Source organism: Bolinopsis microptera, chromosome 8, assembly GCF_026151205.1.
Source record: "Bolinopsis microptera isolate Bmic1 chromosome 8, MBARI_Bmic_1.0, whole genome shotgun sequence".
In the NCBI taxonomy this organism is placed as follows: domain Eukaryota; kingdom Metazoa; phylum Ctenophora; class Tentaculata; order Lobata; family Bolinopsidae; genus Bolinopsis; species Bolinopsis microptera.
This window is the reverse complement of record NC_087079.1, coordinates 77,586-102,617: the sequence shown is the minus strand read 5'-3', so window position 1 is coordinate 102,617 and position 25,032 is coordinate 77,586. Positions and strand designations below refer to the sequence as shown.

The following is a 25,032-nucleotide window of genomic DNA, read 5'->3' as shown; positions in this document are numbered from 1 at the left end:
TTAGCTATTTTAGATTTAATAATAATAATGACTTGTATTCTAAATGTTTAAATTTCATAAATCGATAGTCCATAATGCCTTGTTTCATGGTGTAGCCCTGCCGCACACGAGTGCGCGGCTTTGTCATTCGTGGCTTTTGCCACAAACCACTTCGTGCAATGACGGGGGTTACGACGAGATCCAAATAATTTCATGTTGGCATGGCATAACAAAATTTTTGTTGCGCATGTTCTGAGATCAGGAATGAGACAGTACTGGACTAAAAACGGCTGGCAAAAGGAACCAGTTGCCTATAAGAGCTTTACTAGACTCCCGAAATACCGCTTCTAAAGCACCACCCCAAGCCTGATATCAACTGGAGCACAATTACAAACGTATAAATTATTTAAGGATTTTCACAATAAATCAGCTTTCTTTTTTAATACATCTATATTATAATTCCAAAGATTCTTTTTGTACGACCGCCCACCGCCCACGTTCAAATCAGATGAGAAAAAGGTAGTTACATAGTAAGAATGGTAATGGTGTTGAAACGCGCACATGCACGTGCAATGATTGTTTTAACGTCATTTTGTGGTAATTACGTTGTATTCACTCATGTGTTTTAATCGGCTGTGTCTTCGGTTGTGATGGATATTTTTGATGCAATAAAACTGCAAATTCCCTCCCTGTGACCACGTAACGGGCTTTCTAGTAATATATAATATAATACACATCAAAAAGTTAAGTGTCTAGTATTTGTGTTTGTTATTATTATTATTAATAATATTATCTTTTCTACATACCAGCTTTATTTGTAAACACGACCAAATGTATTTAATCAAATGATCCAGGTTGTAAGTATAAATTACGAAATTGTTAAAGAAAGAAAAATACCAATCCTGGGTGCCAAATTAAAATAATGAATGTTGTTAAAATGATGTGTTGCTCCTTTATCAAAATCTTGTCTGCAGTTGAGCACTTTCTGGGGAATCAAGCAACAACTAATCATTAATCATGCAGACATATTATTATAATTATGTTTTGTTCGTGACACAAATTAAATACATTTTGGGGAGATAATATTAATGTTATAAAATTACAAGTTTGAATCGTATTCAGTATTGGGATCTTTCACATATTACGTAAGTCAAACAGTGAACAGAGGGATGGGGTTTGTAAAAGCTTCTTCTGTTAGTGTAATTTCTACACAAAAGCTCCCCCCAAACCAATAGGACTCCCAATCATAGATATGTGGGATAGATATGTAGATGACTGCTTCAGCATAATCGAGGGAGATGAAGACACAGTACTATTGCTGTTTAACTACATTAACTCGTTGAACAGGGATATACAGTTCACATATGAGTGCTCCAAAGATTGTGTTGCATTTTTGGACCTGAACATCTATATGAATACAGTGGACAAGAGGTTGGATTTTTCCTTATTTGTAAAACCAACCAGCCAGGACATATTCCTAAATTATGCCTCTGCTCACCCTCGTAGAACGATTCTGAACTCAGCCAAAAATGGGATCAGAAGGGCTATCAATAACAGCTCCACACCTGAACTACAAGATCTCAGTATCAACAGAATAGCTGATATGCTAAAGAAGAATAGTTTCCCTCCTAATATTGTCAAGAAACTTATTCGAGAAACACAGAATACACTGGATAAACAAAATGCGCCTAAAAAGAACTCAAAAATAGCTTACTTATCATTACCTTATATAAATGAACAGACGTGTCGAAAAGTCTACTATACCCTAAGAAATCAAAACCTCTTGGATTCCACCAGGGTAACATTCACATCAGGAAAACGTCTCATGGAAGCTTTAACAAGATCTAGCCTACAGCAAACAAAATGCAATAAACAAAGTGACAGCAAATGCTACCAGTGCGATAAATCCTGCATGATCAAAAACATTTGCTACCAATTAATATGCCAAATATGTAATAAGTCCTACATTGGGGAAACTGGTAGGTTTAAAAGAAGTAGAGCCTGGGAACACTATAAATCAGTAAGGGATGGCAACAAATCTACGGCCATGGGGAAGCACTACCTAGAGGAGCATGCAGACATTTCAATGCCAAACATACCGTTTCGGTTTATAGTTCGAAAAAGATGTAAAGACTATGTGGACCGTCAATTGTGGCAGTCGGTTCTAATAAAACGTGAAAACCCAGAAATAAATACTCAATTGTCTGAGTCCGTAAATGAAGGTGATTGGATAAAATATACTTGGAAATTAATGTAATATTGAACTTATAAACCTAGATAATTTTTGATTAATCAGTTTTATGAAGGAGCTATCTTGGTAAAATGTTTGTAGTACTATGAGGAATTGTTCACGGTTTGTTGCGGTGTGGATTCTTTTAGCCATTATATTTTATGTTTCTTTTGGATAAATTTGTGATTGTTGTTGTGTTTCAAGATGTTATTTTTTGTTGTTGTTATATTTCGTAGTATTAATAGTATTAATAGATTATTTTAACATTGTATCTTTGCAGCTATGTAAGTTTTCAGTACGTCCTGTTTATGACAAAGGCATGTAGCCGAAACGTCGACAAAGAATTATGTTTTAACACACTGAGTGGAGACTCTCATTTCGTCAACTACAATTTTTAAAAAAGCTGTTTAACTTTAAATTGGCCGACAATTGGTTACCGTAACATAATAATATGTGAACGATCTGAATTGAAATATTTATTATACTGCAAACCCCTATTTACGTTGTCATACGTTGTATGACCCGCCGCGCAGAAGTGCGCGGCTCCCCTGTATCGTAGAAACTCTACAGGGGTAGTGAAACGACCGTGGGGTCACAACGTTATACAATATTTACCGCAGCGCTTTGCACGCACTTGCCTCGAGCTTGCCTCGGGCTAATACATAATATTTTGAAAATAAAGTTACCTGGGAACCCAGGCTATAATTTGTTTATAAACATAAACTCCGAATAAAGATTCAGTGCAGCGGAATTGCTCCATCCCGCTGAGAGCTGCGCGTAGAAATAAGATTTTTGAGCGATAATTGCGCTGGTGCTACATTTTATACCATTGGATAGCAAAAATGCTCAATCGAATGTCGCCCTTCTCAAAAAACTCAGCGCAGGTTCTCACAAAAAGTTATGAACATTTATATGGTCAAAATAAATTCTTACGCCGCGCGCCGAACAAAATGAATTCATAATAGAATAACTTGCGCGTCACTACACGTATCTATGGATACGCGTCGCTTCACGTATCTATGGACACGATGACTATATATAGGCATGAGCGGACGGCTCATTTTTCATATCATTACAGTCGCGCGTGTGCTAAATACAGCAGTCCTGCGAGTTATGTTGTTAAAATCTCGCCTCGTCAAATTGAAAGAACTTTACTTGCTTTAGGAGCTAAACATAGCCCAACCATGAACCAGCGAATGCAATGTGCCACGATGCAAATGTTGTGAACTTAAAGCTTCCCTTGGAAAGTGGAAACTTCCACTGCTTATAGAGTTACAACATCATTTATTTGTTTATATTTCCCAATGTAGTGTCTGTGGAAAGGCTTACGTCGGTCGCACTACTTACTCGCTCTTTACGGGTTATATTATACGGGCCGGTTATATTATATATTAGGACTGGAGAACATAGGGTCAAATATTATAAACTTTTAAATGGCGATAAATAAGTGATGAATATAGTTTTTGCTTACATTTATTGGATCGTGGTTATACTTATAGACAAAGGGAACATTTCTGTGTCGATCATTGATAATTCTAGTCCCAAAACTTTGGAAGTCCGTGAACATGAATATATTTAACTTCTCTAGACTTTAATTTTAAAACCTTTGGGAATTAACATTATAAATCCTTTCGGCCTTCCCTTACTTATATATGTTATACTCTAACATCTCATTTTAACTTTTAATGAACGTTTTAAGAGTGTTCAGATTTTTAAGGGAATTTTGGGTTGTATTAACTTTTTACTATACAATTTATAGGGCGTGTGTCAATGAAGATGACGCCAGCCTGTAAAATGATAGTTTGATCTTAGTATTCACAACAATTCATGTAGCTTGATTGTAAGGGAAAAATTCCTCTGAACTTACATTCTAACTAACAGTTTTCGTGCCCACCTAAATTTTCAACAAAATAAAAGTCACAATTCTGATGGACAAGCAGCAAGTTCGTTAAATTTCGTAATAGTACAGTAATAATAATTTCGTAATAGTACAGTAGAAATGTACACTGAAACATGTAAACAAATTACAATATAGCATGTCATAAAATAAAGTATCTCAGATTATACTTCGGGGTCGTTCACATATTACGTAATCGGCAGAGGGTTCCCAAATGATTACGGGGGGGGGGGGGGGGGGGGGGGGGAGTTAGCTGATAATTACGTAATTAATAGCACTCACTTCGAACGAGTAGAGACATAAGTTCGCCAGATTAATCCCAAAACTTGGAAAAATGAGCACAAGAACAGCAGCATAATTCTTCCTTACTGGACATTGTAAACAGAACTACCGTAATCGGCCGAGGGGGGTTTCCAAATGCTTATGGTTGATTACGGGGTGGGGTGGGGGGGGGGGCGGGGGGGTTCGGTCGTTGATTACGTAATCAAAGTTTTTGTTTTTACCCTCTAGAATAATAACAATTTGATATTTTAAATTCCACTCAATTTCACTCTGATAGTGATAAAATTTAGAAATTGATCGAATATCCGGCTATAATAGTGAGTAGTTTAGAAGGTGCTTGGCAGGATACCATAACAATGATTTCAGCTCATCATGATAGCATGAAACGTAGAGAAAAGTGTTCTCTAGGAAAAATCTCAAGGGGGGGGGGGGGGGGGGGGGGGGGGGGGGGCCGGGCCATGATTACGTAATATTGCTGTCAGAAGGGGGGGGGGGGGGGAGGTTGGGTCTTGATTACGGTTGATTACGGAAGGGGGTAAAAATTGCTAAAATATTGATTACGTAATATGTTAACGACCCCTAAGTTCAAACCGACAATGGTCCCCAAAAGTTGTCCACACTGTCTCATTAACTAGGCCGAAATGTATAAATGCTAAAAAGCGTGGGTCAGCGAAACAAGTACAGAGGACAACTTGCAGAACAGGAGTTTTTGGCCGCCCAAAGTCTCAATAACATCACTACCACATAGTAATAAATTGATGAAATGTGAAAAGTGTGAAACAATCAAATAATAATGTATGCATATAATATAATTGTCTCTCAAATACAGATAACGTCCGTAAACTCTTAAGATACTCCTACATAATATACTGATCGGTGTCCGATAGACATGAATTACGTCATGGTGGCTTCTTTACCCGGCTACAGACCTTCCCGTACCAGATGTAGTGGTCGAGATGAGTTTGTTCAGCTCTCTTCTTCTTCAGGTCAGTTACCAGGTTCTTCCTTGCTGCACGCTCTTCACTGGATATACAAATCCATACATCTTTGTGTGCCTCAGCCAGCCTCAGTCTCCCTGTTTTCATCAGAATCTGATGAACTGCTGTTGAGCCTAGCTTGGGACAGTGATCTTGGCTGGTAGGATGGCCGTACCTGGCCTCTTCCAGCCGACTCTTGTCGCTTCAAAATGAGGTTTCTCCCCGATCTCGTCCAATACTGCGTTTACAAGAGCTGGTAGCTGTTCTTCATCCTCTTCTTTCAGTCCAAACACTATCAGATTCTTGCTCCTGTCCTCCTCTGCAGCCACACTCTTCATCATCTTCTTCAGGATTTTACTGTAGCAGACCGTACCACTTGCACTGTTCTGTTGAACAGCTGCACTGTAGCTCTTAATCCCTGACTCCACCGCTGTTTGTACTGTCTATTCAACTGTAGTTGTTCGTCCTTCTGCACCAGCAGCTGGTCCTGCAGCCTGATCACCTTCCCTTGTCTGCTAGCGCTTCCTCTCTCAGTGAAGTCAGGCAAGTAGCTGGTAGGACGAAGTCTGTGAGGTAGGTGCTTCAGAGTGGTTTGCAGATCCGGACTTATCTGCTCGTGATCTTTGGACAATTCTCGTGAGGGACTCTTGGTAGTTCCACGTTGATTTCGGGTGGGTATGTAGATAGGGCTTCGGTGAAGAGGTTTTGTGTTGCTGAGAGGTGATGGTTGGCAGCTTTCTGCTTTAATTCTGCTCTGAACTCTGCTTTCTCAGCTAGAATTGTGTACCGACAGTACACAATTCTAGCTGACTTCGTACTTCGCTGACTTCGTACTTCGCACGTTTCCTGAGGTAAATAATGGATAGTCAACCAAATATTATTAAACATAGATTGACTTCCCACAATTATAACCTGTATATCTTCCAGTGATGAAATATGTAATCTCCAAAAGTATAAATTACACACCATATCTGTAGTCTCTCGATGAGATGAAACCACTTCAGCGGGGTTAACGATATTAGCTATCACTCTTAAGGCGTGACGTGCGGCTTGAAGGAGTTTCTCCCAGGTCTTTTTCACATTAATGATGCAAACGTCGTTTCTGTATTCTTTGGCACGTAACTCAACATGAAATCTGAAAAAGGTTGAGTTAGGGGTCGTACACATGTTACGAAATCACATTTTAGACAATTTGATTCACGGTGCGCGCGCGACGGCGCGCGCTAAAACTGTCTCAAATTGCCAATACGATGTCGTTTATACGGAAAAAAAACTTGGCGTCAGCCGTCAATGATCCATAAGTTTGGAACAATTTGGAACATTTTAACGTCCGTTCTGGACATGCAGTGATTCCCAAACTTGGTTTGAGTGGTCCTAGGGCCAATATAAACTCTTACCGACCAATTCTGAGCACTTCTAAAAGAATATTCATTATTGTTCATTTTCGTTCATTCCATGAACCTGGGTAATGTTATGCGAATTTTGATGGCTCCTACGCCTATTTTTTTACTATATCCATCTTAGAAAACCGAATTGAGGCTTCCCAGCACTGAAATATAGCCAATACTACGATGTTTCACAATATAATGATTCCTCTAGGCATTTTCTCAATTTCAGATTTCGCCAAAAACAGCCTACATGATCTATCATGTAAGTGATCAGTTCTAATATGACAGGAAAGTGTTTTGACCCGGTGAAAAAGGGTGGTGAATAATATGCCAAAAATTTAAATTCTGAAAATATACACTCGGTTCAGGGCATCTTCGGGTGCGAACACATGCACTCCTAGGATAATTGACTGTCTTTACCGTTTACTACATTGTTATTACTACTTGTTATTACAGAATTTAAATAGAATTTAACCCACATATTTTTACACATGAACTGCTGTAACAAATACCATCAATAGTAGATAAACAAAATAGAAACAAACCTATGAATTTGTTGTTTATCTGGTTAGGTGGAAGGTTAACCTCGTTCTTGACACAAAATACCCTGTTGGTGTATAATGGTTCCTGGTGTTGGGCTGGAACACGTCCAGTCTCCTCCTGAAATCTCCGACAGGACAGAGGAAGCTACTGTCGTAGACACACATTGTGCAGCAGTTGTTGTAGAGATCACACGACTCTCACCAGTCCTGTGATATAGTACTGTTGTTAAGTCTGCGTTGTCAGACTTAATTAGTTAGTTTGAGAGTATGTTCTATAACCTTATGTAGTTTGTTGAAACACTTGTCACTTAATAAATACTCTTTTATAAACAATTATTAAAGGTTAGTGTTATGAATACATCAAGAATTCCTCAATAAGCGTCTTAAACATGAATTCAGCGCTAGAGAAGGGAGCTGGTTCAAGGACACAAAACCGGTCTGTCGGTCACGCAGTAGGTTGATACGAGAGCTCCCAGTCACAGCTAAACCTCTTGTAAACCTCTAAGTTGCTAAAAGCAGCACGCATATTTATATGCACTGGTGCAACTCCCGTGAGGGACTGTGTTATTACTTAAGTGGCTAGTTACGGCTAGTTAGAGGTAGTTGGGGCAAGTTGCGGTTAACTCTGGTAAGAAGTGGTAAGATCTGGTAAGTTAGGGCAGGTTAAGACTATCCCCCTTAAAGTTTTTAGAATAAGCTGCTCACTGCTATTGTTACTACTGACCATGTAGTGCAATATGTTATGATATTGTGTTAGCCCATATCAAGTTCTAGATTATTCTATAGAAGGTTTCAGGGTAATCTATCAATAGGAAAAGGTCAAAGCTAGCAACTCAATACTGTTAATTGATATGCGTAACGTAATAACTGTGTCATTGTGTAACTGGGTGTTTGACAGTACTCACTCCTCAGTCCAAGGGAACTGGGACGGGAGCAACGATTCAACAAATTAGACTTGAATTAGATAGCAGATTAGCACGCTTTAAATAATTTTGCGATCCAACTGTCGAATCAGAAGCTAAAGAACTTAGACTGTCTCAGTGTTTCAAAAGTAAATGACTAAATCAACTATTTGAATTTTTTTTTTAAAGTATAGATCACTTATTTATAAATTGAGGCTTGTAGTTTTTCAGAACGTTGCGGACTGCGGTTACATTCTTAAACTCTCTAGAACCAAGGTATATTGTCACTAGTGAGATTCTACAGGGTGTCCCAGAAGTAACTACCCACACAAAACCCCCATTCAGAATTGCTTAGAGAATGCAGATGTAGGTCATACTAATTAACTCAAAAATGTTAAGATTTCCTGAAAATCTCGTAAAATTTCATCAATTACAGATGTTTGGCACGACACTCCCTCTTTATCCCAATTGTCACCATAAATTGAGTTAGGAACTCAAAAATTTCCAGACAGTTTGATAATTCAAGTGCTTTCCTATAGTTTCAAGTTGGTTGTTTACAAATAAGCCGAGTTATGACTATTTTAAGATCTGGCTGATGCATGATCCTGGCACTTAATCAGTGATTCGAATGATTTCAAATTATTATCCAAGTAACCTTGGGTGATTAATCCAACGATCAAAACCAAATCGCCCAATCTTGCCTAAAAACGATGTTTGAATGTTGCATTGAAAATATCCATTTGCTTAAGTCATAATGATAAGAATTGGCTGTAAATGAACTGGTAAGTAGATGAGCATAATGTACCCACTACCCAGCAACACGGCAGTTAAACTTCGTCACTTGGACAGTTTAGCTCCACAAATTAGCCCTTTCCTTAATTAAATCTATCACTATTTTATAATCATTTCGTCAGAGGATTGACAACATGAACCCCAAAACTTTGATCATAACATGTAGACAGAACTCAGTGCCAGGACAACATGACACTCCGAAACTTTGAAACATAACACGAGGAAATATGGACAGAACTGAACAATAGCAACAACCACACTCAGAGACTGAAGAATCAGGAGGACTCTGTATCCCAGGAACCAACTATTTAGCTATCGTCGCTCAATAATCGGTTTGGTATCGACCCTACATATTTTGTTTTTCCGACTTTAAAGCTGACTTAAGAAACAAGGGAATTAAATTTAACTTCCTAACATTAAATCGTTGATTTTATATACTTTTCCTTTTTTTCCCCAGTACATTGTGCAGAAAGTTGGAGATTACAAATTTTGGAATCATGTAGTTATTGACCGTATATACTAAAAATACTCTAGCACAATTGTAACTGCAGTATTACAGAACTCTAAAATCTAAATGTTTAATGAACACATTTGCAGGTACCACCCGTATTCACACTCAAAAATGAGTTTAGTCAGTTTCCGATACAAACAAACAAACAACAAACAGATTAGCATAATGAATTTAACAGGTATCAACCATCCTTAATGTTAACTGTCAATAAATACGTGTGTTTAATGTTTAATAAGTGTGTTTAATGTTTATACAACACAGTTTTAAGTGTTTATTAGATTTTTATCAGTAATAATTCTTGCACAAATTAAAGTCACTTGGCAGTACTGTTATATAGTTGTGTAATGATTATGGTGAATAGAGCTGTCATTTCTCTCCACAATCGCTTGGTAAGAGGTTTTATTTTATTAATAAAGGCTGAGCTAAAGCAGTCATATGTATGTAAGATAAAAAAGGTCACATCAAGCTTGAACAAAGTACTTACATGTTTTCGTCTGAAGAATCGGTCGTTATTATACCAGCATATAATAATGTTTGCCAGGAAAGAATCTCGTCCCAAGGAAAATTCTGGTTCAGCTAGTAATAATGATACTTAAAAGTTAACATTCTGGCTAACTGCTTAGAGCTAGAGCTTTACAATAATCAGAATAAACAATATACATAGAGTTAGGTCTGTTTCTGCACCAGGAATATAGAAATGAAAAGTGTGTCAAACAGTATATATACATTCAATTAAATCAAGTGATGCAATTGGCAGAGCACAATCAAATTTTAAGTGTTGCAATTGGCAGAGCACAATTCATTGCTACCAATAATTTTTTCAAAAACATTTTAACAAAACACATGATCTACTCCATTATAGGGGCAGGGATGAGGTTGTAGATAGATTGCAAATACTTTCAAAACACCTGCAGTTCAAGGAATAATAATAACAGCTCTTCGAATTCGATATTACAGCTAAACTAAGATAATCAAAATAAGTGGGACCAACTTAGAATCACATATCACCAGTTTTCTAGAAAATGTGATTGAAGGCCATTACTGAAATTTAAGGCAGATCTGGAGCTCTAGCTTGGAATGTGTTTGTTCTTTACCGTGCCATTCACACGATTTGATCCATGGAAGTGTCACATAAGTATACTTTTTCTAGCACAGAAACACATTTAAACAAGGCTTGAATAGTTTATTGTAATTTCGATAAGTTGCATGAGTGAAGTGATCTGATAAAAGAGTAAAACTTTCAAATTCTATCCAGATCTATAAGTGTAAAAAGATATTTACTCTAAGAGACATCCACTGTACTATCATTACCCTACTAGAACAAGTTTCTTTAAGTCTCAAACACATCAAAGCCAAAAGGAAGTAGCACTAACTCAGTTACATTAAATAACCTCTCAAGATTAATTAGTAAGCTCACTTTCATTCTACGAAACAACTACTATCAAACTAAATATAATACGGTGTAGCATTGAAGCTTTGTGCTAGGAGTGGGAACAGAAAAACATGCGACCAAAACGCGACAAGATCAAATGGGCAATAAAATTATGATAAAAACCAGGCGACAACGATTTTTGTTAAATCTCTTAAAATGCGCGGCGTAGTGTAGTGCGTCCTTTGAAAACCAAATAAAAATTATTTTTTATCAAAATATTAGAAAAAAAATTACGGTATGATGCAAATCTTGTGTAAAAAAATGTGATAAACAATATGCTGTAAAAAACTTTCGTAAAAAATTTTAAAAACATGATCCCTACCCCATTTCGTGAATTTATCATTTTTGGGACTTTGACAGGATAAAATTTTTGTCAAAAGCCTATCCATTTGTCAAAATTTTTGTCATGGTATTATGTGACTCTATTCAATGAGATCATTATCCTTTGATGTACTGTGTAATATATTGGAGTTTATTAAGGGATACAAATATTTGTAGGTTTATAACTGATAACCTACAAAGACGCGCGCTGAGCTGGAGTCATAGTATAATAATTTGTAACGTATAACTATCGATAATAAATAAGATCAACTAAGTCTAAACCATATGGTACCAAGTTAATTCAATTGTAAAATCTTTCCAAGAACAAACAATGTTTCAGGACAAAATTAAAAATCAATTTACAAATATTCATAGCTTCAAGCTTAAAGTTTAAGTAAGACATACATTATATAAAAATTATTTAATTACATATGCATAATAATAATATGTTGTGTAATAGTCGAGCGTGTCTTTTTAAAGATGAGTCATTTGCAGTATCGATAAGAAAATCCCTGTACAAATAGCTTTCAGTACTAATTCGATTTATGTTGTATAGCACTGAAGACACTGCACGCGCAGTGAACCACGTGTAACGAGCATTAAGGTCTACCGAAGTTCGTAGGGCGCGAAACTTTTTATATTGACGTGTTTGCGCTTCCTGAGTGAAGAGCTCGCGCCGGGATCCAAAGCCCTCGCGCTTGCAGTAGCGCGCGCCCGCCTCATGCACGGCGGTAAAAAGGGTCGGGTTCTATCTAGCCATGATATGAACCCACCCAATGATTTTGTCCTCATATGCGACGTGTGTAGCCTTTCAGACATCATGATTGCGTAAACGTAAACGAGGTGTCGTACGTCACCTCAAGATCGGGTGACAGGGGGCTGATCATGCCTTGACATACGTTGCATGCAACTTTTCGCGCGCGGGCGGAAAAAGGCATATTATCTCTGATATTGGGATACGAAACATGTATCAAATCATGCCCAAACCTAATTGATCATTGATTGGGTCTGAGGTCACTTGATTATAAGCCTATGAGGTCACGTGACAATGACGTCACCCTAGACCTTGTCCTCCGTTTCCCGCTCATTGGACCAGGTGAGCTTGCATGCTTGTGAATGTAGGTGTAAGTACAGCTGTACTGTAGTTTATACCTAATTAACCCCTATACACTGTCACTATGCACTATAGAAATCTGAAAAGCTAAAGTGGTTACTGCATACTGGAGGGAGAAGTGCCAAGACTACCTGCGCTACATAGACGCTGTTGTCAGCACTGCGCACGCGCGCACGAACATTCCCATCGGGGTTCGTGGATAGGTGCTTTTCTTGACTTGTGAAACAAGCACTCCCGAAGTGGCGCGAAAGCACATGGTTAGGTTGTAGCGCGATGCACTACTGGGTCGCGCGCGCATCAAATAATGCTTCTCGCAACCACAGATTAAGCAGATCGGCGAGATGCGAAGGATGCGAAGGATTGACATCGTCAATCAAATGGTTAGGTGAACAGCGGAATGACATGAGGATGACCGTCGCCCAGTAAAAAAAAGCGGTGCGCTCTACTTCGAAGAAATTTATACAATTACAAGTAACATTCGTAAACAGACGCGCGCCAATAAGTTTTGACAAATATTACTCGTCTAAATTTCTTTGAAGTAGCGCGATAGCGCGCGCCGCGACGTCAGACGTGACTGCTTCATTTCAAATTGAAAGCCTATTTGGCCTCAAGTTGACTTATTACCTGGGGACCTCAGGCTATCATGTTCATAAACAGAACAGATTAGGCGGAATGACAGGCTGAGCGCGGCCGTAAGGCATTGACATACGTTGCATGCCACTAAAGTGGCATGCAACGTATGTCAATGCGCATGCACTTTTTGGGATACGCAACATGTATCAAGCAAGGCATATATTAAAGTTAAACTCTGTACTGAGTACTCATCATTAAAAAAACAATAATAAACAACATTTTATAAAAGGAAAAAATATTGTAAATTGTAAATGCAAACCACTCAGCTAATTATGACCCCAAATTAATTGATTCTTAACCTAACCTCAAAATTGGATAGAGTGAACCGTCGCCAGTGTCTCCTTTTTTCGAACAAAAAGAAGTGATATTGATATCAATTTAAATCACCGTTACTGCACGTACCCAAAAGTTGCTCTATCCAGAGCCCTTGCGCTTGCAGTAGCGCGCGCCCGCCTCACGGCGGTTTTCTTGACTTGTGAAACAAGCGCGCCCGCAGCGGCGCGAAAGCACATGGTTAGGTGAACCCAAAAGCAAAATGATACCGAGACTGAAATCGGTCTGTCGCTTATCTCATTCATCCAATTCCACGGCCTGCAAATTGTAACGCATCGTTAGTGCCGAATTGCGAATACTGCCTCCAATCCAATATCAAATATCATCAATTGAGGATGATCATGAATGGGAAAATTTACGGTCCACTCTGCCCAATTTTGGGTTTTAGTAAAAAATATCATCTTTTTATAATTTATGGTTAATGTTACTGTCCTATAATTCACAAGGTCAAAATGTAAAACTGAAAAATATATCGAACAAGGAGGTAATTTCAACGATTTGGAAATTTTACCTTTTAAAATATTTCCTTGTGTTTTAGTAAGCATATCTCTCGATCACTGACTGAACAATGAATATGCCACTCTATACTCATTTAAGTTGGTATTACATCCATATACATATTACATATGTATGTCAAATTTAACTGTCGTGGGAAAGCAGTGCTTGCCGGCATTTCAAGTACAGTCTCAGATCACTCGTATAAGTTTTAAGTTAACTACTGATAAATTATCTGACCATCTTAATAATAATCAAGATCAGGAGCTTTGTCGTCTTTTAAGCAACTTTTCAGTGTCTATCATCATCTCCCTTTCGGGGAAGTAAGTGGTTTCGGTTTCTCAACTTCTGAACGACAAGGATTGTAGTAGTCCTGAATTAGGTTAAAGTTAAACTATCAATTCTAAGTTATGTGACTGGTGACAGAAATATGCAAAAGTCAGTACCCATACGTTGGGGCTTATAACATAGCTTTATATACAGCATAATGTGATGATATCTCCACCTCCTAAAGTTTGATATCAGAAGCAAATTAAGTACCATAGTATCACCAGTTTTACTAAAAATGTAAACTTCTATCGTCTATTTAGCTTACCAGTTTCCAGCAAATCATTTCAACCCAAGCTTTTCGATCTTCTGGTGTGGCGGCCTGGATGTAGTATATTCTCTTTCGGACTGTAATCCTGTCAGATACGCAGTTATTATTAGAGAAAAGTGTTAACTGCTAAACACCATTTAAATAGAAAACTGCTTCTTACATAGGATTAGGAGATTGATTCTCCGAAACACACAATTCAGATATCTGAATTGTCGCGCGGAAAACAAAATCAGAAATTCTGCACTTCACATTTTTTAGTGTTGAGCAATAAACCGAGTTATCAGTTATGTTGCTAGAAAGTTCGAAATAAGATGATTTAATTTCTGAAATGTTATGGAAAAAATTGCTTAAATCAGCTGAATCACATATAATTGGGGTTTTACCATTTACTGTATAAATGATAACGTACTAATAAACTAATTGTTCGGATTATTTTGATTAATGAATCGGGTCTGTCCAACTCAAGAAATTGCAATTTTATCCCATACCAAGACAAGGTATTAATGTTTGTAACAGAAACTAAAAACTCCTAAATCAGCGGTATCTGCTCACGTGAACCCGTTGCTAAAAGAATCGTCCTCGTTACAATCCAGAGCTTTAGATAGGTCAACAACACCCCTTGGGTTGGTGGCCTCGTTGGAAACATAGTACCGTAACCAGTGCTTCTGTATCACAAACCATCTGCTCTTCCAGTTCTGACAATATTATTATAACCATAACCTGAGACTAACTAAGCATTATATCGTCCAGTTCTGACAATATTATTATAACGATAACAGCTGAGACTAACTAAGCATTATATCGTCCTGTTCTGACAATATTATTATAACGATAACCTGAGACTAACTAAGCATTATATCGTCCTGTTCTGACAATATTATTATAACGATAGTCGATAACCTGAGACTAACTAAGCATTGTATCTTCCTGTTCTGACATAAGTTGCAGGAGTATTCCTGGTTTAATCTAACAAATGAAAAGTAATGCATACAAAAGACCTAAGCATGAGTTCTTGTAGTTTTACCTTGACGTTATCTCCACGTTTAGTTAGGTACCCTGACTTTTTCCTTATCTCAAAGTCAGGGTCACTTGTTCTGAGTTGACCGGTGGGGGAGTGAATGTCGACCGGGCGAGCTCCGGTCTCAATGTGCTCTTCGATCTGCATGTAAGTTTCTGTAGAAAAAGGAAATATCAGATATGTGATCGGTCAAGTTTTATATAACCTGGCAGCTGTTTAAATTGAATAATCTATGACAAAGTTCAGACTAGCTAAGTTGTGAAGCGTCGGAACACGGAAGCTCATATGTCTCGACTGCTAAATGAACAGATATACTATCGTTTACCAACCATAACTCTTATATCCATAACATTAAGCATTGAGATTCGCCAAAAATGAATAAATTTCACAAACCAACAATCACAAACGATCATGATAAGTAAAAATCTACAAAAAAATTTTACTATTTTAACAAACAGATTGGTCGATTGGAATGAAAACCGTAAAAAAGTTTTTCTACAAATATGTGTGGCGCTGTGCTAGATTATCTCTCCAAACTATAACGACTCTTCGGTGAATATTAAAGTCATTTCACAAGTTAACGTTTTGCACCTAGACATTAATAGCGTCCCACTCTGACTACTGACCAATCACAGCGCTCCACTCTGACTACTGACCATGAATCACAGCGCTCCACTCTGACTACTGACCAATCACAGCGCTCTACTCTGACTACTGACCAATCACAGCGCTCCACTCTGACTACTGACCAATCACAGCGCTCCACTCTGACTACTGACCAATCACAGCGCTCTACTCTGACTACTGACCAATCACAGCACTCCACTCTGACTACTGACCAATCACAGCGCTCCACTCTGACTACTGACCAATCACAGCGCTTCACTCTGACTACTGACCAATCACAGCGCTCCACTCTGACTACTGACCAATCACAGCGCTCCACTTTGACTACTGACCAATCACAGCGCTCCACTTTGACTACTGACCAATCACAGCGCTCCACTCTGACTACTGACCAATCACAGCGCTCCACTCTGACTACTGACCAATCACAGCGCTCCTCTCTGACTACTGACCAATCACAGCGCTCCATTCTGACTACTGACCAATCACAGCGCTCCACTCTGACTACTGACCAATCACAGCGCTCCACTCTGACTACTGACCAATCACAGCGCTCCACTCTGACTACTGACCAATCACAGCGCTCCACTCTGACTACTGACCAATCACAGCGCTCCACTCTGACTACTGACCAATCACAGCGCTCCACTCTGACTACTGACCAATCACAGCGCTCAACTCTGACTACTGACCAATCACAGCGCTCCATTCTGACTACTGACCAATCACAGCGCTCCACTCTGACTACTGACCAATCACAGCGCTCCACTCTGACTACTGACCAATCACAGCGCTCCACTCTGACTACTGACCAATCACAGCGCTCTACTCTGACTACTGACCAATCACAGCGCTCCATTCTGACTACTGACAAATCACAGCGCTCCACTCTGACTACTGACCAACCACAGCGCTCTACTCTGACTACTGACCATGAATCACAGCGCTCCACTCTGACTACTGACCAACCACAGCGCTCCACTCTGACTACTGACCAATCATTGGTTGACGATGTCAACGATCGACGATCTGCGAAGCAAGAATGCTAGTTCCCGCGGCGCGTCGAAGCGGCTAAGTCCTCCAAACCAATCACAGCGCTCCACTCTGACTACTGACCAATCACAGCACTCCACTCTGACTACTGACCAATCACAGCGCTCCACTCTGACTACTGACCAATCACAGCGCTTCACTCTGACTACTGACCAATCACAGCGCTCCACTCTGACTACTGACCAATCACAGCGCTCCACTTTGACTACTGACCAATCACAGCGCTCCACTTTGACTACTGACCAATCACAGCGCTCCACTCTGACTACTGACCAATCACAGCGCTCCACTTTGACTACTGACCAATCACAGCGCTCCACTCTGACTACTGACCAATCACAGCGCTCCACTCTGACTACTGACCAATCACAGCGCTCCTCTCTGACTACTGACCAATCACAGCGCTCCATTCTGACTACTGACCAATCACAGCGCTCCACTCTGACTACTGACCAATCACAGCGCTTCACTCTGACTACTGACCAATCACAGCGCTCCACTCTGACTACTGACCAATCACAGCGCTCCACTTTGACTACTGACCAATCACAGCGCTCCACTTTGACTACTGACCAATCACAGCGCTCCACTCTGACTACTGACCAATCACAGCGCTCCACTCTGACTACTGACCAATCACAGCGCTCCTCTCTGACTACTGACCAATCACAGCGCTCCATTCTGACTACTGACCAATCACAGCGCTCCACTCTGACTACTGACCAATCACAGCGCTCCACTCTGACTACTGACCAATCACAGCGCTCCACTCTGACTACTGACCAATCACAGCGCTCCACTCTGACTACTGACCAATCACAGCGCTCCACTCTGACTACTGACCAATCACAGCGCTCCACTCTGACTACTGACCAATCACAGCGCTCCACTCTGACTACTGACCAATCACAGCGCTCCACTCTGACTACTGACCAATCACAGCGCTCCATTCTGACTACTGACCAATCACAGCGCTCCATTCTGACTACTGACCAATCACAGCGCTCCACTCTGACTACTGACCAATCACAGCGCTCCACTCTGACTACTGACCAATCACAGCGCTCTACTCTGACTACTGACCAATCACAGCGCTCCATTCTGACTACTGACAAATCACAGCGCTCCACTCTGACTACTGACCAACCACAGCGCTCTACTCTGACTACTGACCATGAATCACAGCGCTCCACTCTGACTACTGACCAACCACAGCGCTCCACTCTGACTACTGACCAATCATTGGTTGACGATGTCAACGATCGACGATCTGCGAAGCAAGAATGCTAGTTCCCGCGGCGCGTCGAAGCGGCGAAGTCCTCCAAACCAATCACAGCGCTCCACTCTGACTACTGACCAATCACAGCACTCCACTCTGACTACTGACCAATCACAGCGCTCCACTCTGACTACTGACAAATCACAGCGCTCCACTCTGACTACTGACCAATCACAGCGCTCCACTCTGACTACTACCAATCACAGCGCTCCACTCTGACTACTGACCAATCATAGCGCTCCACTTTGACTACTGACCAATCACAGCGCTCCACTCTGACTACTGACCAACCACAGCGCTCCACTCTGACTACTGACCAATCACAGCGCTCCACTCTGACTACTGACCAATCACAGCGCTCCACTTTGACTACTGACCAATCACAGCGCTCCACTCTGACTACTGACCAATCACAGCGCTCTACTCTGACTACTTACCCTTGTCGTCAGTGTGCACCTCCCGTGGGTAGGGGTAGCGCAGTTCCACTTGATAACCTCCGGAAGTGCTCGCTAAGTCTGCAGTTCCTGTTAAGTAATTTATTAACTTGCTGCTAGTTATTAGTTTTAAATGAGCTGAAACTGTTGTAATTTGCAAAGAGGAAGAGCACCTCTGTGTAACTGTAATCTCTGTGTATCTGTAATACCTGTGTAATCTCTGTAATCTCTGTGTTTAAATTGTAACCTTACTTACCGATAGCGGGAATGTTTTCGAAATGTTCCAGAAGTTTCCTTAAATTGTCGAACTTATGTTTTCCGAATAGGTAGCCATCCCCCTGCCATAACACGGGGAAATGTTTTACATCCTCGGGATACCTGATTTAAATATTCGATCAGCCATGTCGATTTATGATCAATTATTTGAATGACCGATAGATCTTACTGTTGCCGGGAGCTGATGTGAGTGGTCCTAAATTAAACAAAATGAGTGCAATCTGATTGTTAAATCATGTCATCACGTGTTAAAGCAACGCTGGAATTAATTAACTACAATTAATTAATTAACTGCAATAATAAACTAACTTGACAGAGACAGTTAAGTCGTCAGGTCCTCCTCTACTGTAGGTCCTCATCAGGTAGCTCCCAACCTTGTCAGTTCCCAGTAGGATGTGCTCTGCTGCGTGACGGTTCAGATTAGGGTGATACCATCTGGGGAGGAGAATTTTGTGAAAGTGAAAGTGAAAGTAATGGTGAAACTTAACAACAGAACAAAGGTGACAGATTCATGATGACTTAAAGACATAGGAGGTATATGCAGTTTATCAAATTAGATTTTGGTCTTGAGCATTGCGTACTTAACAGACAACAGTTAACACTTAACATGAATCAATAGCAAACATCGATCAACAGCTATTAGTTAATTAGTATTACTATTATAGTATTAACGAACTACGTAGTAATTATCTTTGGGTGACTGTGTGAGTAGGTTACGTATAATTTTACTTTTAGTAGGTGTCCGGCTCTTAGTCTTACTAATGATCGCTCGCCTTAAAATTATCACGTGACTTTGGTTTTATGGTTTTCGAATTCGTGTTTAACTAGCTAGTCACGTGACCAAAACAGTTTTTGCCCATACACCATAGGCATAACTCTGAAGGGAAGCATTTCTACCCTACGTCATGTGGGGGGGGGGGGGGGTGTGATTAGGAATCAGCGTCCACAAATATACCGACTCATATTACTTTCATTCCCTCAGGGCCTTTTCACAAGAATTTTCATAAAATTGAGGCGAGCGATTTATTGGGAGCGGTCCAATAATATAGCTTAGTGGTGTACGCAATACGCATAGAGGTTCAGGTTTAAAATGGCCAAAAAAAGTGAAGTGCAATGTGAACCAAAGGCAAAACGATGGAAGCTGGAGAAGTGGTTTACCCGTTTACAGTTCATCGAATCCTCTGAATGTGGTTAGGGCTTCAGGATAGGGCTCCAGCTGGCCGTCCTGAAGTCCGAACCCTGAACTAACCTGACTCGGAGGAGTTCCAACTCTAAAGCAGGATAGGGCTCCAGTTGGCCGTCCCCGAACCCTGAACTACTGGAACTGGAGGCAGTCTCCACTGAGAAAGTGAAATTGTTTGTTCCCCCTCCCAACCTTGACATGATCTCTGAGTCTCAGAATCTGACTTGTTTTCCTCTTTTCGGCACTCTTCCAAATAATAGCTGCTCAACTTGTATCCACCTTATATAAGAGGTCTGAACTATTTTCAGACACTGTTCAAGATCTCATACCAATACTCGTTTCTCTGGCTACGTATCAGTTATCACTGACAACTTTCTTTACCAATCTACATCAGTCCTATCTAATTGAACTTAATATTGAGCTGATTTGACAAAAATCATTTACATTGGTTAAGTTAAGATTTAGATCTCATAAAATACATAGATAAGGATCAATTCACAATACAGATGTTTATTGTTCACGGAATAGTTTCGTGTACGCGAGTATTGGAAACATAATATCCTTACTCTGATTTCTGGTTTAAAAATTAGATCAGTAATCCAAGAATTAAAAAACGTAAATCAGGCTGAGAAACAATAAATATCACATTTTACACTTAAACACGTGGGCTACACGTGCGTTACACGTGTGCTACACGTGTGCTACACGTGTGCTACTGCTACACGTGGGCTACCTAATATTGTTCAGTTCCCAACTTAGGGCAGGATAGTAAGCTACAGAACAAATGGAACTGGTGGAATTTGTTCTACTGAGACTCTTCAGAGACTGCGCCCAGTCATTTTCACTGACTAACTTGAACAGTTTGGACATTTTCACTGGAATTGAGAAAAAGCGGGGTATTTAAACATGCTGATAAAAATAAGAATTTGTGTCAAAAGAATTGATCCAATGTAACATATATATAACGACTATAATTGTTTCCTAAACAAATACAAGAATGACAGCCTGAAAACAAATAAATGATAAATGAATTCTAACATTTATTACACGCTTCGATAATAAAATAGACAAAAAAAGATACATCGAAGTGAGACTTAGTATGGAAATTTATCTAAATTATACATCAAATTATATCATCAACTGGAATGTCAATGTTAGTGAAGCAACTATTTTTATTTTGTTAATTATTTTAACTTTACTTTGCTGTGCAGAAAATACATTTTCAAATCGTGTAAAATCGTGTATAATGTAGCCATGTTTCATATTCAAGACAATATGTAACATTGCAGATGGTATACTGTAACTACTCATTCGAGGATTCTGTCGCCAAAATGTGAAACTTTCGACTTTCGAGGCCACACCCAATCAATATCGAATTACTTATACTAGCAGATGCTAGAAACTACATTTTAACATATTGTAATAGGTCATTAAATTTGGAATATGATCTGAAAGAATGACGCAAAACGAATTTAAAATGATGAAGTTATCAAGAAATTGTTTATCTCGTTCACAAAATTGATGGGTAATCATGTGATAGCGTACACTGTCACTTATACGGTATCGATATTTGATATAGCCCCCCACCCCCTGTAGTTTATGTGAATTTTAACCGAATTAAGGTTTAATCTGTGAAAAAACGTATGGTATCGGATGTTTTAGATAAAGTTGATCTATAAGCTAGACTGTAGATGACTATATAGGAAGCTTGATTCCGACCGAAGGGAGCATTACACAGTAAACGTTACAAAATGTATGAAATCATGTTTTCTCATTTCTGTCCCATTTTCAAATATATGATATTTCCTGAACAGAAATTTCACCGATTTGACGACATTTTGTCCAACGTGAGTCGTGACCAATAGGTCAGTTGATTGATGTGGAGCCATGAGGTTGAGGTCCCGGACAAAATCTAAATCTGAGATAAGTTCGGGTACAACGCGAATGCAGATACCAAACTTTAAATTGCTATATACAGACTTTTCCCAAGGGACCCTATTATTATAGATCAAAGTTACCTAGAATATCTGATGCCACAAATCTTTGCACCCAGTGACCCAGTCGAATGCTAAAAGTCAACAAGACAGAGAAACGAGAAATTGTAAGATGAGAAATACAAGACGGGAACTTAAGTTAGTTATTAAGTTACTCTAGGTCTGGATTAAGTTACAAAACCAAAAGAGTTCAGTGCACAGGTGTGCCACATGACAACGTTACTAGTTACTACGTTAGTAAATTATACAGTTGCTTAGAATCTAAATGTCTTATCTAAGCCTTAGATAAGAAATTTAATTTATTACTGTACACTTTTATTTAGTCAGAATTGGCCCACAATCTACTCAAAATCCTTCTCCGAGTAGAACAACGTACAATGTACTGTGACGTACAATGTATACACTAGACAATGTAAACATTGTCTACATACACTAGACAATGTAAACATTTTCTACATACACTAGACAATGTAACGTATTGAAAATATCACTCCAGTAACATATTAATAACACAAATTAATCACACAAACTAATGACACAAACTAATATTACAAACTAATAACACAACTAATAACATAATTGAAAGAGAATTACACAAACAATAAACATTTAACATAACATTTCAACATTGTTAGAAAACATTAATACAATGAATATTACATTATGATAATTGATAATGTACATTATGATAAATCAATGATATTAGCACAATTATCTGTTTTCCTTTTACAGGACGAATACGATTATTAACAGTTATTGTGCAACAATAGCTGTTAATAATCGTCCTGTGAAAGGAAAACAGACAAAACAAAACATTATGCTAGTAAAAAATTAGGGATAAAAGTACACCCTAAGCCCTAAGGCCTAACGTATAGTAAATATCTGGATTAAAAGGAGATGGATGACCCAATGCTACAGCTTCACCTGCATGATTAGGTCATCCATAACACTGCAGTGTTACTGTTATCAACAATTCTACTGTGCCCCAAACACTCGCCAATTAATTATTTTATCGTTTTTACTAAATTGATATTAGGACGAAGATTACAAGACAGAAGATTACAAGACAGAAGATTACACGACAGAAGATTACAAGACAGAAGATTACAAGACAGAAGATTACAAGACAGAAGTTTACAAGACAGAAGTTTACAAGACAGAAGTTTACAAGACAGAAGATTACAAGACAGAAGATTACAAGACAGAAGTTTACAAGACAGAAGTTTACAAGACAGAAGTTTACAAGACAGAAGTTTACAAGACAGAAGATTACAAGACAGAAGATTACAAGACAGAAGATTACAAGACAGAAGATTACAAGACAGAAGATTACAAGACAGAAGATTACAAGACAGCACGGAGGATCACGCAAATCGAACATAACACCACTAACAACAGAGAAAACTAGCAATTCACTTCCTACTGTGTACTGACTGTGTGTACTCTGCAGCACAGAACAATTGAGTGTACATTGTACACTTTTATAATAATAGTGCACAATGTGACAGAACTGACAGAAAAAGTTGTATTTTCATTTCTGTATTCATAATCATATTAGGACGCAGTGAAACTATCGGACTACGATGTATGACTAGGGGGACTTGCCACCAATGGCAACATCAAAATATATTGACTCCTAAGGGGCCATCTATAGGACGTCCGGCAAATAGGGAGGGGGTGGTTTTGGAATTTTGGACAAGTCCGGACAGGGGGAGGGGGGGGGGGGGGGGTGGTTTCTGAAAATCCGGACGTCCGGAAATTTTGGCAAAATTAACGGAAAAGTCCCATTTTGATTTATTTCAACTCTTTGGATTTTATTTCAACTCTTTGAATTTTATTTCAACTCTTTGAATTTTATTAACAATGAATTTGAGTTGATTTTATTTGTACTAGCTGGAGTAGCTGAAAGTAGCTGGAAATCCGGACGTCCGGGGGAGGGGGTACCGGTAGGGGTGGTTTTGAAAATTCGGACACACCCGGTCAGGGGGCCGGGAGGGGGTGGTGTTCTGAAAATCTGCGATTTTGGTGGACGTACTAAGTAGATGGCCACTTCACACTTACATCCGTTACAAATTGAATTGGGATCTTTACGTTTGGTGGTTTGGGTTACACGTCAAGGATAATGTATATTATATTATACTTATCGATTGGTGAACGGCCGTTTGCGTTTTAATAAATACGCAGCCTAGAATCTATTATATACACAGGGGTGCCATAGTGCAAAGAAACTGCTGCTAACTGCTGCTGACTACTGTTAACTGCTGCTGACTGCTGAGTGCTGCTAACTGCTAGCAGACTTTAACTTGGACGGACCTTAAATGAACGGGCTTTAACAGGATGTTTAAGATGCACGTCAGGGCCTCCAGCACGGCGTTCAATTAATGTCCGTCCAAATAAGGTCCGCGATAACTATAAGGTAGCTATTGTGTTAAAATTACACTTGCGCGTAATCATTTGGAAACCCCCCTCCCCCCTCGGCTGATTACGTAATATGTGAAGTGTGAACAACCCCTGGCCCTATAGAAGCTTCTGGAACGTCCACAGCCCAAAATACAATACCCCAAATGTGCATTTTTGCACTTTAATGCTATCTACTTAGGACGTCCGGCAAATAGGGAGGGGGGTGGTTTTGGAATTTCGGACAAGTCCGGACAGGGGGAGGGGGGGTGGTTTCTGAAAATCCAGACGTCTGGAAATTTTGGCAGAATTAACGAAAAAGTTCCATTTATTTCGACACTTTGA

The 25,032-nt window shown here is 39.4% G+C and overlaps 2 protein-coding genes and 1 long non-coding RNA gene across 4 annotated transcripts; 1 reads left to right on the top strand and 2 right to left on the bottom strand.

Moving 5' to 3' along the window:
* Window positions 1-5,509: 5,509 nt before the first annotated feature.
* Window positions 5,510-11,134, bottom strand: LOC134819916 (uncharacterized). The gene is made up of 4 exons (XR_010160816.1): window positions 9,985-11,134; window positions 7,299-7,502; window positions 6,332-6,500; window positions 5,510-6,211 (listed from the first exon to the last, which is right to left on the bottom strand). It is a non-coding gene; the product is annotated as an uncharacterized LOC134819916 (long non-coding RNA).
* A 2,890-nt stretch (window positions 11,135-14,024) lies between these two features.
* On the bottom strand, window positions 14,025-20,710 carry LOC134820028 (dual adapter for phosphotyrosine and 3-phosphotyrosine and 3-phosphoinositide-like). 2 transcript variants are annotated; one of them, XM_063830206.1, is made up of 8 exons: window positions 20,363-20,710; window positions 19,423-19,548; window positions 19,094-19,215; window positions 18,841-18,927; window positions 15,451-15,599; window positions 14,979-15,121; window positions 14,424-14,511; window positions 14,025-14,176 (listed from the first exon to the last, which is right to left on the bottom strand). In XM_063830206.1, the coding sequence occupies exons 1-8, from the start codon at window positions 20,494-20,496 to the stop codon at window positions 14,120-14,122; spliced, it is 906 nt and encodes a 301-aa protein (XP_063686276.1). In that variant the 5' UTR covers window positions 20,497-20,710; the 3' UTR covers window positions 14,025-14,119. The 2 variants fall into 2 exon arrangements, with proteins under 2 accessions (XP_063686276.1, XP_063686275.1); XM_063830205.1 differs by having other exon boundaries at window positions 14,037-14,201.
* A 1,651-nt stretch (window positions 20,711-22,361) lies between these two features.
* Window positions 22,362-23,698, top strand: LOC134819824 (uncharacterized). The gene is made up of 2 exons (XM_063829973.1): window positions 22,362-22,397; window positions 23,327-23,698. Exons 1-2 carry the CDS (start codon window positions 22,362-22,364, stop codon window positions 23,696-23,698), a joined length of 408 nt encoding a protein of 135 aa, XP_063686043.1.
* Window positions 23,699-25,032: the final 1,334 nt, after the last annotated feature.

Coding starts and splice junctions, on each gene's coding strand:
- LOC134820028 (XM_063830205.1), bottom strand. CDS start 20,496: ATGTCAAGGTTGGGAGGGGGAACAAACAATTTCACTTTCTCAGTGGAG. Junction 19,549..20,362: donor TTGGAACTCCTCCGAGTCAG/GTTAGTTCAGGG, acceptor TCTCCTCCCCAG/ATGGTATCACCCTAATCTGA. Junction 15,122..15,450: donor AACGTGGAGATAACGTCAAG/GTAAAACTACAA, acceptor TAATATTGTCAG/AACTGGAAGAGCAGATGGTT.
- LOC134819824 (XM_063829973.1), top strand. CDS start 22,362: ATGCTAAAAGTCAACAAGACAGAGAAACGAGAAATT. Junction 22,398..23,326: donor AGACAGAGAAACGAGAAATT/GTAAGATGAGAA, acceptor AATTGATATTAG/GACGAAGATTACAAGACAGA.